Genomic DNA, 20,725 nt, shown 5'->3' with positions numbered 1-20,725 from the left:
CTCTGCCCTCCCGCAGGGAGGGGAGCCATGCTAAGTTGCCAACCTCAGGGACTTGGGTTGGGTTCTTTTGATCCTGAGAGCTGTTCTGAGAGCAGAAGACAACATGGGGCATTGTCAATAAACCAATTCTGAGTTTCCAAAAAAAAAAAAGATGAGGTATCCAGGAGTAGGCACTATGCAGATGGTGGAGCACATAGTGGTGAGTTATTTAGTAGTCACTAAACATCCCTGCTGCTACGAGCAAAGACGCACTGGACTGCAAGCCCAACGTGGGCATGCCCCTCATCCATCTACACTCAGGGGAGAGACAGGGTGACCTGCTTCCTTAAAGACTACAGCTCAGAAAACTGTATGGGACCATTTCTGCTCATGATATAGGGTCACTGGAAGAGTCAGCATTGACTTCAGAGCACATAGCAATCATGAAGTACTACGTGGACACAATCAAAAACCGTTCAAAGACATGCTGCTCATGCAATCAAGAGTGGCCTAGCCATAGAGAGTGGCATTGAGTAAGAAAAGCAACGTTACGGGAAAAGGGAAGGGCAGGACGAGAACGACTACCAGTCAGTGGTTTATATTTTCCATCTCAACGCTTTGGTCCGGTATTCTTTTAAGAACTGAAATATTTTTTAATTACTTCATAATCACACACACATACAGAGAATCTTACCTGAAACTTTAAATGCATTATAAAATTTTAAATTAATTTAATAATTCAAGGGTGGCTAATTGTTTATGACAAATAAGTTAATTTGATGAGTAAATAAAAATGTATAATATAAATGGATTTCTTCACCATCTAACAGAAGGAAGTATCTATAAATATTGCAAAACTCCTGTATTTACTTGACTAAGTACACAACCAGTCAAGTCTCAGCATTGAGAGTAAAGCCTCCTTTTGTTTCTTTTAAATCCCAAGTCCTGTTCTAATTTAGTATAAAGAACAAACAATGTCTCTGTTGCTTTTTCTAGGCTCTGACTCGTTCTGTTCTTTCTCCCTATGGCAGCAGTTCTCAATCTGTGGGTCACGACCCCTTTGGGGGATGAATGACCCTTTCACAGGGGTCAGCCCATTCATAACAGCAGCAAAATTATAGTTATGAAGTAGCAATGAAAATAATTTTATGGTTGCGGGTCACCACAACAAGAGGAACTGTATGAAAGGGTGGTGGCATTAGGAAGGTTGAGAACCACTGCCCTGAGCTCAGAAAAAGAGCTATTCATTTACTTGTTGTTCATGTCCTTTATCATTCACTTCTTTTTAGATAAGATAGTCCTTTACTTCAAGATAGCTAGTTTACTTCAATAATACTGTTTTAAGTATAATTCAGAAACACATAGTTATACAATGAGACAAATATGTAATAACAAGCAAATATGGGATCATATATTTGACGATGGCAAAGTGTTCTAAATTCATCTAGTTAACTCATTTGATCGTCACAGCAGTTCACTGAATGAAGACTTAAGGCAGGAAGTTGTTAAATGACTTCCTCAAGGCCACACAGTTAGGAACGGATCATCACACTGCAGGAGCCTCTTAATCACTGTGCAGTTACATTAACATAGTCGAGGTGAGGGCTTCCAGGTAGACTTAGCCAATGCAGAGATAAAGCGGTGTTAAACTGAGCTCAAATGAGCAAATATCATCAAATGTAACATGCTAAAAATGAGGCAACTCCCAGCTAAATGAAAAACCCTGCTCTAAGAGAATTTAGAGAGTCACAGGTACGCGACACATGTGTTCTAATAGGAGAATATTGGACAGGTGGGGAGGTATAACTGCTGTAACAGACAATCAAACAGAATATTATAGGAACTCAAAAGGGATTTCCATCTGCATGTTTTTAAAAACAGCATTTCTGGAAAGTATTTGAAAAGGTGTTGAAGACTGACTGGATATTGACAGCTCATTTGTGTGCAGACAATCTGCATAGCAGGACGTGACGTGTGAGAAAGGTCATAAAGAGCGAAGCTTAAAGGAACCAAGGCGACAGGACGTGAGGGCACAAGGTGGAATCCAGCGGGCGGGGATCCCAGGATTATACAGAAGGACTTGTGAGCAGAGACCTTAGGTGCCTTTTAAGAGAGTCTGAATTTAATTGCTTCATTAATGGAGAAATCCAGATGTACAAATTGGCAGTGCCATGAAATGTTGGCTGGCAGGTAGAACGGTTGGGGGATGGGCTTGAAACTCTTCTAAGCGGACAGCGCAACCCTTCTGGGGGTGGGGCTGAGGGGCTAGTGGAATTTAGGCAAAGGAGTTGAGAGGAAAATACAGTTAAACACACGTTAAGCATAAACTAGACAATGGAAGATGAAACCGAGAAAAAGGAGGGAGAAAACTACCCCATCGAGTTGATTCCAACTCATAGTAGCCTCATGAGTCTCCTTCACAAGGCGGATAAGATAAAGGATAAGATATAACTGATTTGACTTGATCTACAGTTTGAAGGACCATGATACCAGCTGTGTTAGTGATCACTTCATATGTGTATTCTGAGCGCCTGATATCTCACAGGGTTTTCATTTCCTCTTAAGTGAGTTGCCGTCTGTTGAGGGAAATTGTGTCTGGTTACTTCAGTTACAGCCATGTAGCCCATAGCACCTTATTTCATCGTGGCAGGAAGTAGCAAGATTCCCCAATAATTTGTTTATGTGAAAGAACAGATCTCTTATTTTAAAAAGTATGCCAAAACCCAAACAACATCATAGAACCACACATGAACTACAGGTAGATTTCAAGAATCCTGATGCAAATACAGCGGTGGGAAGCATTAGCGGTCACCTTTAGTCATGTGACTCCACTAGAGATTAACTGGTGTTTGTGCAGGCGTTAATCTCAAGGCTTCTTGCTGGGCTGGGTGTGGATCAGTGTGATGTATACACAGCCAATAGAACCTATTATTTCCCCTTATGCTCTGTGCTCATCTTCCATCTTACTCAGCCCTTCTCTCCTGCCTGACATGATTCATCCTGCACCTATCTTGGGGTTAAACTGTCCCCAGGGCTGTTCACAGTTTCCCAGCCAGCTAAGCATCAGAAGTTTTCCAGGCCTGTCCCTTGGCCGCCAGAGGTTTTTCTATTCCACGGCCAAAAATGATATTCCCGCTCTGCTTAGATTGTTAGCTCAGAATGTGCGATGACCTTATACTACATTCCCTGCATTCTTAATGTGCTACAAGTGCCTATGCACCATCTACTGGTTCTTTGGGCTTCCCCCTTATGTTACAAAAAGCTGAAAGGGGAGGAAGCCAGTCCCTCTGGCTGCCATCCTGGTGTGCTGGCCGGCATCTGGTGATGATTTTTCTCCATTACCAGTTCCTCCACTAGTTAGTTTGTAAGCAATTTGAAGCCTGACGCCGTGATATAGAACATATTAATAGAGTTTATAATGTACATAATATTCTATTTGTCTTTGTCTTTAAGAGGTATAATACATTCTTTATCAACTGGCTTGTGAATATACTTTCTTTCATTAACAAAAGTTATGTTAGCATTAACTTTAAAAATATTTTATAGGGCATTTCACAGAGTTTTATAAACAGTGCTGTGAAATTCTACCAGCTATCAATTTAAAAAGTACTGTTGTATCCTAGACTCCTACATAGAATGTGGGAATTCCAGAATACGTTATTGTGCTGACACGAACTTGTACATGGATGAAGAGGCTGCTGTGGCTCTTGAATGAAACAAGGGAATGCTGCAAGGTTTCCAATCAGGAAAGGTTCCCAGCCGGGTTGTATCCTTTCTCCAGACTGACGAAATCTGGATGCTGAGCAAATAATCAGAGGCCAACTTATATGATGTGAAGAAGACGGCACCACGATTGGAGGAAGGCTTATTAACAGCCTTTGATACGCAATATGCACATGACACTGAAAGTAAAGAGGATTTGACACACTTGCTGATGAACATCAAGGATTGCACCCTTCACTCTTGAGTACAATGTAGAGAAGACCAAAATCCTCACAACTGGACCAATAGGTAACATGATAATTGGAGAAAAGGTGGCAGTTGTCACAGATTTTGTCTTGCTTGGCTCCACAATCAATGCTCCACAATCCATGCTCAGGGAAGCAGCAGTCGGGAGATACAAAGATGAATTGTGTTGGATAAATCGGTTGCCCAAGTCCTCTTTAGAGTATTGAAAACAATGCATTGGGAACTAAGGTACGCCTGACTCAAGCCCTGGTATTTTCAATTGCCTCATCTGCATGTGAAAGTCAGACCTTGACTAAGGAAGACCCAAGAAGAATCGATGAATTTGAATTGTGGTGTTGGAGAATAATGTTTGGTAAAGTAGAGGGGCAGCAAAAGAGGAGGGAAGGCCCGCAGGAGAGATTGCCACCAAGGCTGTGACAGTGGGCTCCAGAAAAGGACCAATCATGAGGATGGTCCCGGACCGACGGTGCAGTGTTCTGTTCTGCTCGGCAGAGGGCCTCTAGGGTTGGAACTGACTCATTGGCACCTACCAAACACAGTGAAGTGAGAATTGGCTTATTTCTCTATCAGTAAGGAAAGGCCCGCATTTAGTAAGTTTCCCTTCACAAGTAATCCATGATGCTAGTGGGAATCACCTTTTAACTGTGGATTAAGAAAAGTTTCAAATGCTTGCTTTGTGATTTATATACAATTTAAAGTATCTCTTTGTGACTCACAGATGAAGGTGATCCTTCATTGCTATCAGGTCAATTTTGACCAATCGTGAGCCTATAGGATAGGTAGAAGCACCCTGGTAGGTTTTGAAGGTTTTTCCTGATGGTTTCTAACTGCTGACCTCATGGATAGCAGCCCTACAAATAACCACTAAGTCACCAGGGCTGAGGATGGCGATACCCAAACCAAACCAAACCAAACTCACTGCCATCGAGTCGATGTGGACTCACAGCTACCCTAGAGGACAAGGTAGAACTGCCCCTGGGGCTTTCCAAGACTGGTGCTGTACCCTCAGTAGAACACCATGTCTTTCGCCCACAGTGACTTTGAGTGGTTTTGAATTGCTAACCTTTCTGCTAGCCACCTGTGGTAGTTATATAATTATCAATTTAAGGATTAAGTGTGTAGGGGTGGAGTCTAACCTGAAAATCAGGTCATAGCCAATGAGGCTTCTGTGTAGGCATAGCCTTCCTCTAAGGATTCTGGGAATTCTGGTATTTCCTCCTTGGAGGTGGGAGACTGCACACACCCTGGGAGACCTAGCAGTTGACAAGACCCATGGACCCACCCTGATGCAGAGACCCCTGCCATCGCTGAGATGTTTCCAATGCCACTGCATCCAAAGACTTTCTACCCACCGGCCTGTGATCTTCTACATTTAGCGTCATTACATGTGTTTCATAAGTCTGAAGAGGACTTTATAGATTGGTATCAGACTTATAGGCTAATATCAGACTTATGGACTTGATCTGGACTAGGCTGGGATGTTTTATCAATGTTCAATTGTTCTGGTATATAAATCTCCTTCTTATACACATATGTGTGTCCATGGATTTGTTTCCTAGCCTACCCAGACTAACACACCACCCAACTCATAACCAGGTCTCCTAATGAAGGTGATAGGTAGAATTACCTATCAATTACCTATCAGAGACATAAGGTAATGTAGGCTATTTCTCTAGTCGGTTTATCCTCCCCCTAAACTGCTGTGGAAAAGGTTTGGATAACATTGTGGGTTATGTCTCAGGCTGCTAATCACAAAGTCAGCAGTTCAAACCACCAGCAGTTTCCCGGAAGAAAGTTGAGGCTTTCTACTCCCGAAAAGATTTAGTCTCTGAAATATGCAAGGACAGTACTCTTTCCTGTGGTGTTGCTGGGAGTCAGAATCAACTCGGTGCTGGTGAGAACCCGCTGCAGAGTCTCATAGTGTGCCTTCTGAAGTGCTTGCCTGCGTGTGTCTTGCTGTGATGTGAAACTAACTAATCCTTGCAACTACAGCTCAAGAAAGTTTATATTCATTCATCTTAAACTTTATCTGAATGAATTATGAATGATTTAGAGCCTAGAAAATCAGAATATCTTAATATTGGTATATCTTATCAATATATCTTAGTGTAGCTATGCCAAAAACATCACAGGTCAATGATTTTAACCAACAGGAATTAATGTTGTCACAGTGTAGCAGGGTCGACATCTGAATTCAGAGTGTGGGCTCTCTGTCGAGTCTACAGGGAAGCTCCTGTCTCGGCGGAGTTACTGCTCCTGGACAATTTCCACGGCGCTTGTCATTTCCCTTTCGTACTTTTGCTTTTCTCACTCATTTGTTCAAGGTAATTTATATCTCAAAATAAACTGACTTAAAACACACCCTATACTAATCCTATCTCATGAAAATAATGACGACGACTCCCAAGTGGAGTTGTAACTACAGGCACGCAGAACCAGCACATGAACTCACTTCCTCAGTTGCACCACTCATACTGATCCTCTGTAAATCTTTTGGGGATGAGCAAACCTCATCTTTCTACAGTGGTGTGGCTGACATGCTCGAACTACTGACCTTGCGGTTAGCAGCAGCCCAATGCATCCTGCACCAGGTCTGCTCACCACAAGCACAGATGATAGAAGATAGAAATTGGGGAAATAAAATCCAATCCTTAACAGTATCCTAAGCTTTAAATGTACCCTCGCTGAGTCAATTCTGAGGCCTGGTACAGTAATGGGTTATGCATGGGGCTACTAACCAGAAGGTTGGCAGTTTGAAACTACCAGCCACTACACAGGAATAAAATGAGGCTTTCTTGTTCGGCAACGAATCAGCAACCCACAGAGGCAGCTCTGCCCTGTCCGATATGATCGCCATCACTTTGAATGCATAGATATACCTGAAACCTTAATTCAAAGTTCTAGAAACTCAGTTCATGTTCAATAAATATTTATCTGATTTTAGTTGTTTGTTTTTGCTCTTTGGGGACTTGTTGGCAGAAGGGACAGGTCGAGCCACAAGCCGGTCAGAATGTCACTGCGCTAGAGCTTTGGAGTGATAGTCCTGCTGAGAGCAGCAAAATGTGTTCATTATTTAAATACTCTCAAGCTGCCAAATGAATCATAAAGGCAGCGCGTGTCCTGTGCCAAGGTGTCATTTTCATTAAGTGTGAGATTGCACCTGAAGGACAGTTTAATTTGCAGCTGCTAAAAATATTTCAACAGAGTGGTACTGTTACGAATGGCAGGTGGTGCCCAAACGTGAATTTTGCAAGAAATGCCATCTGTGGGATGAGGAATGGAAGAATGTGAAGGGGGTGGAAAGGAAGATAAAGGGTAAAGAAATGAGGGGCGTGTTTACTCGGTGTTTATTGTTATAATCATCACTGCGATAATTCCTTGCTTCATATGATAGCATTAGCCACAGATGATTAAATGTGATTATTGTTTCAGCTTCCATAGTGTGCCTAGGGCATTACCAAAGTAGCAGAGCACCTGTAAAGACAAAGTTTCTTCCCCAGAGGCACCCCATCTAAGCTAGCCTGATGAGAGGATCCTTTCCAACTCTATTTACCTTTCCTAGGGTTTGCATTGCAGTTTCACTCTGGCAAGATTAATGCACTTTGATCTTGCTGAAATGGATTTTACCACTTGTCTTTGATGTTCAGCTTTTCTTATGCATCCACATGGACTTCCTGCTTTACATTACCAAGACTCTTCTCTAGTTGTACAAGCCTGAAGACTGGGTTAAACCATTGTCACTTGGGATTTCCTTAACTTAACAGCAGAGAGCATTAAATGAGGAAAGGTATCTGTGTATATGTGTCAATTACGTCTGACAGACTTGGTCACATTGAGATAAGAATTTGTTTCTGGGTTGGAAGTGAGCATGCATGGCTGTAACGGGTTGCAGAACACAGATTCAAAAAGAAAAACGAACTAGTGAGTTTGGGTTTCTCAAGCCTGTTTGACATGGGGGTAGCTGGAAGTAGAATAGCTACATTGTGATTACAATGAAGATGCATGCCCGGAGAAAACAATAAGGACCTGCATATGGGTAGTTGCTATGGGAAAGGTTTGTAAGGAGAACTTATATAGTAGGCTAGTTAATATGAATAAATTTTGTTTATCATTTTCCATTGAATGTCTTTGATGATAAGTCAAATTGCTGAATTACTTATAGTTTTTCCAGGCCGTTCGTAAACGTTGCCATACAGTCTATGCATTACGTATTTTTTTATCCATAAAATAAATATCCACGTTTTCTGTTATTATAAATCCTAAAGATGGAATCTAATTTGCAGAAATTGCAAACACAGTTAATCAGGTCCCATTAATTATCTAATTAAAAGAATAAGGTTCTAAAACACAAACTTCCGGCTGAGAGAATTATGAAATTTAAATGACACCATGAGACCCTGCTCTTGTGGAATGGCTCTCAGTGACGGTTACAATTTAGAGATGCGTGTGTAAGCATTTCTTAAACCAGAAACCAAAATAATTTTGAGCCCAAGATGAGCTCAACCCTTCCTCAAAATGATGAAAACGCTGTCAAAACTCATGACTAAGTGACACCACCCCACCCCCCCAAGACCATATACATTTTAGGAGGTTCATCCCTTATTCCTTAATCGGAGAACAATGCTCTGTGTCAGACAGTGTGCTTAGCATCGGAGGAACTTGAGATGAATATGGAGATCCATTTGCAAGAAGACAGGGCATGAAAACCAAGGGTAAAAAGAGAGCTTTAGCAATCCTGGTTGAAGAATATGCACCAGGGGCCAGGTAATGGTTTGTGTCAACAGGCCCTGGACAGTGGAAGATGGCTCATAAGAAGCCAGGTTTGGAGGCAGGAAAAACACATTGAAGATGCATGCCGGGAGAAAACAATAAGGACCTGCATATGGGTAGTTGCTATGGGAAAGATTCAAAAGAAGCTGAGAGGATAATTATTTATAAACAGAAATGGAAGGAAAGAGAGAAAGAAATTTAGGACAAATGCCTAGCATGAGACAAGTTTTAAAATGAGGATAAGCAAGCAGGAATAAAACGTACGAAAGATGTAGAAGCAACGTTTCTTTCCAAGTTAATGATTGCCAGGCTTACGGTGATAGGGCTTGTTCCAGAATGGGAACAGCTCACAGAGAGTGTAAAGAGAGCGAGCAGGGGTGGGTGCTGCTGCAGAGAGATGTCAGGACTAGTTTGTGGATAGCACTGAGTGCTATCAGGTTTTTTCCATGCTTAAGACACTGTGGATTGTGTACCTGATATTCACTTGTGCTAGAGCTCTGTGATCTGTCTTAATCATATCTATATCATGATAGTGTATACTTTGACCCCTGTTAGAGTCTCAGAGTAACTTCAGCTTGCCTTACAACAGGACACATTTTCATTTCTGTCCCTTTGTCATATTCCACAATACCTGAAATCTGTTCTGGGAAATGCATGATATGAAAGCACTGATATGTAATTCTAGGTCAGTGGATGGGATCGGGTCGGGGGACAAGCTCAGAAGAAATAGATAATCCCAGGAGAAGTCTAATTATATAATTTTTAAAATAAAGTAATAAGAAGATGAATTGGGCTACCAACATTAAGAAATAAAAGGAAGGGATGACAAAAGTGGGAATAAGTCTGATGATAAATATACATCAGAACGTATCTCTGGAGGCCACGTGGGCAATTTAAGGTAAGATAACATTTTATATCTACATGTTGCTAATGGCCACAAAGAGAAAGGGAGGAGAAGAAATGGTGTGGAAGGAAAGTTGGCAGTGAGTATTTGCAAAGCACAATGCATTAAAGATGAAATGATATACCTAACTGGAAATGATTCGGCAGAATCTGCCGTGAAAAATAAAGGTGATATAGTTCTGTGATATTGGAAGCTATGGGGGTAAATGCATTTCCAAAGGAAAAAAAGCAAAACAAAACAAAGAGGTAAAACTCAGAGGTCAATGGGAGGAACATTGGAAGATGTTTCATTGATAGGGATGAGAGGAAATAGGAGACCCTGAAATGAAATTTAAGAAGTGTCTATGTTTAGAGATTTAGGAAGATTTAGGAAGTCAGAAAGGAAACAAGGAAGGTTAGAGGCCTAAGAACGTGTGTTCAGAGTCCTGAAGCCAGAAGGAACCTGGGACACAGTGAGCTGTAGGAAGGATGTGAATGATTCCGGGTCAGAGGGACTTCGGGTGACTGTGCCAGTGGCTCCACACAACCAAGGGTGGCTGATGTCCAATTTTCCCTGATACTTAGTTATCGACGGGACACTGTCAGTGGTGACGCACCCCAAAAGGTAGATTCCACAGTGGAGAGGAACACCGTTTAATTAGACAAAGTGCGATTCCAAGAACACTTATGGTCTAATTTGATGCAAGGAAATACCAATAATTCTATAGCTTACAGTGTCCATGGAATTTATTTTCTTTATCAGGATAAAGATAATTTAAGAATGAATATTTGACACAGAGAAACAATCCTTTTAAAAGGAAAGATTAAAAAATCCAAAGAAAAATCCTTCATTTCTGACTTATCCACTTGCTAGCTTTCCTCTGAAAGTTTGGAAGTGTGCTAGGGCCTATTGTCATACTCGCCATTGGAGGCAGATTGGAATAACTTCGATTCTAATACGGATTTGTCTACTGAGCTCATATATTCCAAGTATGCACTAAACTGAGATCATCGCCGTCCTCACTCGTATATCTACCCCTAGGTTCTCACTCTTGGTAACTTAACTCCCCAACTAGTTATTCAAATCAGTATGTTCTTATTTTTCCTTACCTTTCTCTATTCCTTACCTTCAGAATCTTATCAGTGAACATAATTTATTCATTCTACTTCCAAACAATCGCTTAATATTTCCCAATGCCTCATGCAAGTCTGAGCCATAAAACTGAGAGAAGTTAGGTTGAAAACAAATCATGGTTTCCCAATACATATGTATATGTATTCTAATATACATATTAGAATAAATGTATTCCTAAATATATAGAAAACACAAATGTAAGTTTGTGTTTTATACACACACACACACACACACTCATATATTCCTAGAAATTTAACTTCCAAAACATAGTAGTAATAGCTTGGTTTATAACATAATATTCTCTTGCATGTCACATTCTTGTCACCATTTCCCAAAACAAACATATACACATAAACGTAACTTTATGCATATGAACAAGTAATCATTTAGGTGGGGAAAGCATTTTGAAATACTCAATAAACTTAATGTTTTATTTTATATGCCTAAAATTTTCAGCACTTCAGGATATAACTTTCAAACTATTCATCTAATACTCTTATTCTACTGGTATGCTGTACTTTTAACATAAAAAGACATTAAAGATAGTGAGGTGTAACCCTATGAATTAAAGGCAGGCTACAAACATGGGACATAGGGGTAATTCTTTTAAGTTTTAAGACAAAAGCTCAATAACTTGGACTGTATCTGCATAAGCCTGTTCTCAGGGTTCTGATCTATTTCCTAGTCTCTTCATATGGTGCTGACATGTATTTGTACATAGTGTTGAAATTGATATCAAAATACACCATATGAGTAAGGGTACATTATGTTTAAAAATTTTAATGCCTACAATGTTACAATTGTTTTCAATAAAATTAAATCAGGTAGTTGGTCCTTTACATATGAAACCATGAAGCTACCAGATATTTCTAAATAGCTTTAAGAGCCACAACCATATCAACCCAAAGAGTACCAATTTTTTTAATGTTAGGGGTTTAAACAATGCCGATCCATGAGAGCATCTACATGATCTACGTAGTCTTGGTTTTGGCTGCTTTCCATCCTTACACAGATGTCCATTGACTTTCCCCTTTGTTGTAACTTCTGAGATTGAAGCAGTGAACCAATGTGCCAAGCACTCATTTTTTATCAAACTTATTTTTCACTGAACACGGAGCCCAGGTAGCGCAGGGGTTACCTGTGAACTGCTGACCACAAGGTCAGAAGTTCCCAAACCACTGGCCACTCGAGGGGAGAAAGACGGAGGTTCTACTCTGTGCAGAATGACAGTCTCGGAAACCCACGGGGGCAGTTCTTCCCTGCCCGATAGCGTAGCAGGAGTCGGCATTCCCTCGATGGCAGTGAGGGGTTTTTTTGGGGTGTGAGTTTTTGTTTGGTATATCTCATATTCCATTGGGGTAGGAAAGATCATAGACAAACAGCAATTGGAGAGGATGGATGGATGGATGGATGGATGGATGGATGGATATAGATGTTAAACTATAGGAGTTTTGACTATTATTAGGAAGAAAATTAATCTTCAAAGAGAAATGAAGAATACGTTTCCAAGCTTTACAAAGGACATTTAAAGAATGTCTCTCTGAAAATGTAATATTTAGACAAAGACCAAAGGAAATCAACCGTGGAGATATATAAATGGCAAAAAATTACCCTAGGGTAAAAACCGAAGCAGGATTGAGTAAGGTGTCAGGATCTAGCTGAATAGAAGTCAGTTAGGGAAAGAATGGCAGGAGAGAAGCTGGAGATGACTCGAGATCAGATCACAAATGGTTTCTGATTCCTAGGAGGATTGCTATTGTATTATGAATGAGTTGGAAATGTATTGGAGGATTTAGAGCGGGACGTAGCACAATCTGACACAGGAGAGGGTGGCACCAGCTGCTGTGCAGTTAACAAACTAAGGTTAGTAAGTGGAACCACAGCAGACACCGAGGGCTCTGTTCTAGCAGTGCAGACTGTCGCTCTGGGAGCGTGCTTCAGGGGTCAAGGTGCAAAATGGGGATGGATGGGCATTTGTTGATGAATAGATGGTGGGGGGTGAGAGAAAGAGAGATCTCATGATTGTCTCCAAGGTTTGGGACCTGCACACCTTAGTAAACTGTTGTTGTCACTCACTGAGATGGGGATGTGCAGGGCAGAAGTCTGACTTTTCTTTTATATACATCTGCCCTCTCCTAGCCCTCCCAGTCCTTGCTGGACACTGAAAGAGATCATTTAGTAGTTTAAACTATGTTATGCTTGAATGGAAAAATATTAACAATGGCTGAAATAAGTAATATGTTATAGCACTTGGTAGTGCAAAGTGTTTTAATATCCGGTCATGCATTTTCAATATGTGGAAGCATTGAGGTTTGGGGGACTTGCTCCTAACTTTACAAGCAATATCAACAAATGATTTTTTTCAGAAATAAGGTGAACAGTAACATGCTTTAGAATGAATGTTTCACAAGTACTAAAAAAGTGAAGGAAGGAAAGATTAGTTTCTTGTAATCCATCAAAAAAGTAACAAAGTGGAAATGGACTTAAGGAATGCTATGTATTCAACTGTGAATTAATGCATATTTATCATTTGTCTCTCAGATCCAAGGTTCATTAGTGCCCACCTCATCCCCGAGAGTGACAACCCTGAAGATGACAAAGTCTATTTTTTCTTCCGTGAAAATGCAATAGATGGAGAACACTCTGGAAAAGCCACTCATGCGAGAATAGGTCAGATATGCAAGGTGAGGTAAAGAAAGGCATTGAGATCAGGTCATTGTGCACGTGCAGCTGCGCTTTTTATTTCTATTTTTTCCGCCTGTGTAGTTACAATGAAAACCATAGTTAGCAGTTTTAATAGATCACATTAAATGTTTTTAAGTGATTATAAACAAATTAAAAGTATATTGTACTTTCTCAAGAGTAATTCTACATAGCAAAACATGTTGGTAAAAGTTGCAATATAGCTCGAGTTATTTCATAACTCCATTAAATCATGATAGCTTAAAATTCGGGCACATCCCGCCCCCCAAGGTAATCGGGGAGAGTACATGGACCATTCCATACTTCTTTGTATACTCAGACCTAGCAATTCCTACAAGTGTAAACTTGAGATGAAAATTGTTGTTTAACATTTGAATGAATGGTATTAGAATAGCTGGACTTTTCATTTAAATTTAAGAGTCATACATTAAAATTTATTTTAACATTTATAATTTTTCTTCCTAAGGATGCACTTACATACACACACTCACACATAATTTTGGGTGTTATTTTATAGAAATGTTTCATTTATTGTTTGATATAGCCTGGTTTTAACTCAGCACTCTGAATTTAAAATATGCAAACTAAAAACAACATTCTATAAATGAATGGACTAAGTATTAATCACTAGTATTAATTTTAAAACAATGATTTTTTTCTCTCATGCAATAAATAGTACAATAAAAAAATCACTGAGTATAAAACAAAATATCAGTATATACTAAAAGCAAAATTCATCTCAAGCAAAGAAAAAGCTAGTTGCAAAGGCTTTCTTTTAATAGTTTTTTCAAGAAAGTAGCTTGACATTTAAAAAATAATTGAGTGGTTTTTGGTAGCCTTTTTCTCACCCAATTGTTGTCCAATTATTTATCTCTACTATATTCAATTAACGGACAATTTTTATTAAAGTTTTGATTTTCTGGACACATCTCAATAAGATATCAAATAGAGGAGGATTTTTTTCTCCACATGGCATGAATGATATTTAAGATATTAACTACAGAGCTTTAAAACATTCTTATGTACCAAGTATGGATCAGTGTTATTTTGTAAGGAACTAGTTTATACACATAAATATTATTTTAAAAGACTATAAAAACTAAAACCAAACCTGCTGCGATTGAAACTATTCTGCTTTATAGAGGCCCTAGGGGACCCACTAGAACAGACCTGCTTCAGGAAGTTTCTGAGACTATAAACTTTTCTGGGAACCTCCAGCCTCCTCTTTCTCTGACAGCGGCTGATGAGTCCAACTGCTGACCTGAGAGTGAGGAGCCTAAGGCACGATCCACTAGATTACCAGGGTTGCTTTTTAAAGACGATCCTTTCCACTAATTACAATTAGCAAAACAGAATGTATCGCCACATTTAGGTGAAAGCCAAGTTTTATCAAGATACTGAGAGACTTCTGCAAAATGTTTTCTCTGGAATGAGTTCCCTTTATTAAACTTTACACAAATATTTTCACTACACATTATCTGTAAAATCAAATTGCTTCAACTGTTCAAAGTTATAGAATATGTGATGCTTTTAAGTTGTTTATTTGGGGTATAGTGATAGTGTGAGTGTTAAGGTAGGCATTTTCTCATCCATTCAATAAATACTCATTGTGTATTCCTTGCATAATAAGCCAAGCGCTGGCTGGGTCCCAGCCTATGTAGATACGTGAGGCAGGCACTATGGGGAGGAGATACAAGCAAAGGGAGAGTCCGAATTGCTACCTGCAGTGGTAGCACTGCGAGCTCGCACAGTGGCTAGAGTGGTGACCAGGTGGGAACAGCCTTGTTAAGTTAATGGAGCTCTGGCAAGTAGTTCTGGAATAAAGCTTTAGCAAACAAGTCATCCAACAATATCATAAAGAGGCACAGTTTCTTATACTTAGAACTTAAATGATTTAGGGATGCGTCAAAAATGAGGAATCACGTGGTATGGGTATCACATGATACAAGAGCAAGAACTCTTTGGACCGACAGGCATACTTCCTAAACCTGACGCTTACCCCTTTCAGAACGATTTTGGGGGGCACCGGAGTCTTGTGAATAAATGGACCACATTCCTGAAAGCTCGCCTGATATGCTCAGTTCCAGGCCCAAATGGAATCGACACCCATTTTGATGAATTACGTAAGTAGCTGGTGCTCTTGTCTAGAAAACTTTTGCATAAATGTTATCATGATCATAAGAAATGCAACTTTCCTCCATTTTGTTTTCAAACAGAGGATGTATTCCTAATGAATTCTAAAGATCCTAAAAACCCAATCGTGTATGGAGTATTTACAACTTCCAGGTAAATCGAATTTTAATTATCTTATTCTCATCGGAGTTTTGTGCCCCTGCGGTGACTCACGGGTCTGCACACTGCGTGCAGAGAAAGGGATGCTGCTGCGTTAACCTTGGAAATAAATCATGACCCAAACATTTGTCTGTTTTTCAAAAACAATTTTAGCAAAGAATGTCATCACTGTAATTCAAAAGGCCAAATGAGCTGAAAAAGTTGTGTCGTGAATTGTGTCTACCTTTAATCGTAGTAATGAGAGAACAATACAGAATACTGCAAATTTCGAAATATGAGTTTTGGCCAGAATTTTTAAGGACATAAAATAAGGATATGGAGGGAAATAAACTTTAAGTAAGAAGCCAGTAACTATCTATCAGTCAGTCTATCAATATCTCTCTCACATCAATTGCTAAGTGAATAAAATTAAAGACATTCTTTGACTCAAGCAGTTCCACTGAAGCCGTCTCCCCCTAGGGACAGGTGGCTGACACGAGTCCCTGTGGGAGAAAGGCCATGCCCATGTCAGCCTACGCCCCTCCTGCGAGCAGAAATGCATGCTCATGGACCTTCTATTACTGTATCCTCCAGTAGAGATGCTTTCTTGGACTGTCCTACACATGTTTCTGGAACTGAAGTAGGTTCAAAGGTTTAGAGGTGACTGATGAGTCATAAATGAAACTATTAACTTGGTTTCAAATACTTTAGAAACCCATAAATATGATCATCCAAATGTGTCAATTTTAACTTTCAAGCTGATTTTATATTAAATATTATTTGTACCTTTTTATTTTTGAGACTCTACTTGGTTTTGTCCTGTAACCGAGTTTTTAAAAACAGCAACAGAAAAAGAAGGAATAACTCCCTCCAAGACAAAAGTGACACCGCGCAGAGAAGAACAAAACCCAAAACCCTGAGCACTTACTAGGTCTTGACTTTACCCACTGTTATTTCCACATCAATCCCAGTCTTGGATTTCCTCTCCTCTGTCCCCTCTTTCCCTTTCCATCTCCCTCCCTCGCTGCCTACACCACCTCGGTGCTGGCTGCCAGGGGCTGTGATCGCATAAAGGGAAAATTTTAGTGCAATATAAATACTGGTTTCTTCTGTAAATACTAAATCTGTTATAAATTTATTGGAAATGTCTGTTTATGAAAACCTCACTATTCAAAGATTAAGATACCATATTAATAAAATTATATGCAATTTTTCCATTCCTAAACATTCCTTCCCTTTTTCTACATAACAGAATGTCCACTAAAGAATGGGAGGCACAAATTGACCAAGTATGAACTCATTGCCTCTGTACCTCATTGCTTGTTATTAGTGGTTCTCAGGTTAGAGTGCACACCAGAATCACCTGGCGAGCTAGTTAAACAAGAAATTGCTGGGTGTGGCTCCCCAGTGCTTGATTCCCTAAGAATGAGATTGAACCTGAGAAGCTGCATTTCTAACAAGTTCCCACGATGCCCGTGCTTAGTCTAGGACACCAGACTTCAAGAATCTCTGGTTTAATGGATAAAATGATTTCTAATATCAGTCTCAATGAAGTGGGTGCTCATTTACTGGGTAAGCCTTAACTATACATCATTATTGTCCAACCTTTCAATCATAACCAATTCTGTATATAAGCAAAGTGTTTAAAAGTGTAAAACAGGCAAGTGATGTAAAGATTATAAACTATGCTGCATTGAACAAATCTTAAATTACATACATTCTCTCTTGAAGATATTATTATTCAATCATCTACTACTATTTTTTGATAATACTCTGTGCTAAGTACCAGACAACTTGCAATGGCTGTAGCAAAAAGCCAAGCAAATACCCTTCCATCAAGAAGTTTTTAGTCCAGTAGATTCTGTTCACATGTGGACATGACCAAGGATGGAATTGTGGTAATTCATGCTTTTCTTTCTTCTCTGTTAAAAATCATTTTATTAGGGGATTTTACACCTCTTATAACAATTCATACATCCACTAACATGTGCTTTTCTTCTGTCCTGATTTATATAAAATTTTCTGTGGAGAATGACAGGTTAAAAGATAAGCATTCTTTAAAAAAAATAAGCATTCCATATTTTAAATGTGCATAACTGTTTAAGATTTTCAGACTACCATTTTTCAAGCTCTATTTATACAAGCAAAATAAAATATAAACCTATGTCAGCTCAGTGGCAAAATTCCAGTTGATACAATTACTTGATTTTTTTACTAGCATAATAATAGATATAAATTCTGCATTTTTCACCTTTGATTAGCATATAATAGCTACTACCTGAAACAAAATTCTAGGTTGGAAAGAGATTATTTCAATGATTTTTAAAATACAAATTCTGCTATTTGATCTAACACCCTCAGGTTTGGGAGTTAAGGTTATAAAATGGACCATTTAATTTTGTCCTGACTTTTCATTTCCTCGACCATTGTCTGCTTTCGAAGGACGCCTTAAGCCTTCTCACTTGTTTAAAAGTTTCCTAGTTTTGATCATGATGCTTACAGGCTTAGCGTATTATATCACCCAAGTATATAACTTCATTTTTATGCACTAGCAAAAGAATCTAAGTAAGCACTGGATTGCTAAGTAGAGTCGGCAAGTTCAAGCCTACCTTCTGCTCTGTGAAAGATAAAATTGTTCCCATAAAAATTTACACGGTCTGAAAACTTAGATTCTAATCTGATCCATTAGGTCATTAAATTGAAATTGATTCATTGGCAGTGGGCTCTGGTTTATGTGATATCAAAAATAAACATTAGCTTTTACAAGATATATATGAGAAAGCTTCAATTAATTCATGGGCAAATTCCATTATATTTCCATTCTTCATGAACTTTTTGAAGCCCTTTCACATGTGTTTTTCCTATCAAAATGGAGATGTATAAAATGAATATATAGATTTAAGGAATACTATAGACAATTTCATCCAGAAGTAAAAATTTGTTTCTGATGTATTGTTAAAATATATACATGTTACTAAAAGTGACAGTCCTGACAATCTGCCTCATTAAAATGACAGCCAAGCAAACCCTATAGAGCACCAATCTACTCCATAACACGTGGGGTTGTCATGTGTCAGAATCAACTTGGCAGCAACTAACTACTATCAAAAATCCCAGACACACTGGCATTGCTGATACTTGACATTCATGTTTTGGAAATCAATATCAAATCGAAATCTGGACTCAAGATAAAACTAAAACCATGTATAAAAATGAATGCTTATGTTTATTCTCTCTTGCTTTCTTAGTAACATCTTCAAGGGATCAGCAGTATGCATGTACAGCATGAGTGATGTGAGAAGAGTCTTCCTTGGACCATATGCCCACCGGGATGGTCCCAACTATCAATGGGTACCTTATCAAGGAAGAGTCCCCTACCCGCGGCCAGGAACTGTGAGTGACCTATGTATTTAAAATAGGAAACCAATATATATCTGACCAGTATGTGTGTGTGATTGGGGGTTGCTACATATAGATTTTAAATACAGATAATGTGGAATGATTATTCTAAGCTATATGACCACCAAGCACCTATTTTCTGTCATTTCATATATAGATAACTATTGATGTTCAGCGTTTAACAATTTTTTTAAATTACAACTTTTGAAAATTAGAAATTCACAATTTTTGAAAATTAGAAATTCAATGGTTAGCTTCATGTATAAGCTGAGTTTTTCAGGACATGCAGTTTTTGTGGAAAAATTAGGTACCTCAGCTGATATTCGGGTCAGATTATACTCGAGTATATAGGGTATACAAAAATCCTCACTCTCTCTCAATACACACACACAAAACACAACAGAAAGTCATAAATATTGCAACAAAAAATTGAAACATTAAGTAAAAATATCAAACTACGGTGATGCTATTATTTCTCAACATGTCTTCTGCATTCTCTTTAAAACCACGTTAAACTGAAGTTTTGGTATCCTTGAAGAACTCTTGAAGTAATGAAACATGATTTATTTAAAATTTGTTTGAACTTGAGGGATAAAAGAAGTTTTAAGGGGCAAGCTTAGGGCTATAAGGTGAATGGGGTAAAGTTTGTCAATGAAATTCTCAGAGGAGAGCTCTGGCTACACTCAAGGAATGATGTGGAAAAAAACCAAAAATTCGTAGCATACAGTTCTTGGCTTTGTTCTCACCTATGCAATGTTCTGTTCTATTAAGATTCCTTTTGAAAAACCTCTGTGCTGGTGCTGTGTCCTTGGAGAAAATCTGTCCAAATGAATCCTTTGGAATTCTCAAAGTGGCTCTCTAACTTTCTGAGCTGACGTCAGAGATCTTGTCTGCAGCTACCTCTGATCAGACACATGTTGAAACACGTTTTATCTAGACTAAACACTACTATCAATATTTCTAATCCACCCTCATACATGCACAAACACACGTGTGCACACAATTGAAGAGTCAAGTAGGTCTGACATTTGTAGGGCAAGCTGAAGGCTCGAGCCCACCGCGATCTTTCAGTGTTCAAATCTTGAGACAATTCCTGTCAGGAGCTGCTAGCTTTGACTCCACGGATATCCCGCAGATTGAATGAAGCCCATCCCATTTCAGAGGATTGCCTTCTTTTTAGTCACCTGATTGTAGACGTTAACATCTCTACAAAGAACATTTACAGCACTATCTAGACAAGTGTTTGACCAAACTGGGGATCATCCCTAGACAAACAGACACATAAAATTAACCAACACGTGTTTTTAATTCCAGTGTTACATATGTGATATCTTTTATAATGTTAAATATAGACTTTTATAATTATCTTTAAACAAAAAATAAATAATTTAATGTATAACAATTACATTATTGTGTCTTGGTGCAAATGCACACATATTATTCTCTCCACTTCAAAAGTGTTTACAGTGAACCCTCGTTTATCGCGGTTAATCGGTTCTAGACCCTACCGTGATAAATGAAATTCTGCGAAGTAGGATTCCTTATTTGTAAATCAAATATTTTTGTAGTTAGAGCATAGAGGACATGAAAGAACACCCTTTAGTCACCATTACACTC

At 39.0% G+C, this 20,725-nt stretch overlaps 1 protein-coding gene across 4 annotated transcripts in view; it reads left to right on the top strand.

Moving 5' to 3' along the window:
• SEMA3A (semaphorin 3A) overlaps positions 1-20,725 on the top strand; it is a 382,377-nt gene that overhangs the window by 314,177 nt on the left and 47,475 nt on the right. For all 4 annotated transcript variants that reach the window (XM_045288865.1, XM_045288867.1, XM_045288866.1 and 1 more), the window contains 4 exons: positions 13,277-13,419; positions 15,447-15,561; positions 15,655-15,724; positions 18,958-19,102. In XM_045288865.1, coding sequence (XP_045144800.1) covers positions 13,277-13,419; positions 15,447-15,561; positions 15,655-15,724; positions 18,958-19,102 — 473 coding nt within the window. The remainder of the gene's footprint in view (positions 1-13,276; positions 13,420-15,446; positions 15,562-15,654; positions 15,725-18,957; positions 19,103-20,725) is intronic.

This window comes from Echinops telfairi, unplaced genomic scaffold (genome assembly GCF_000313985.2).
Source record: "Echinops telfairi isolate 266 unplaced genomic scaffold, ASM31398v2 ScPeMD7_23;HRSCAF=83, whole genome shotgun sequence".
Lineage (NCBI taxonomy): Eukaryota > Metazoa > Chordata > Mammalia > Afrosoricida > Tenrecidae > Echinops > Echinops telfairi.
The sequence above is the reverse complement of the archived record's forward strand: the minus strand, read 5'-3'. Positions and strand labels throughout refer to the sequence as shown.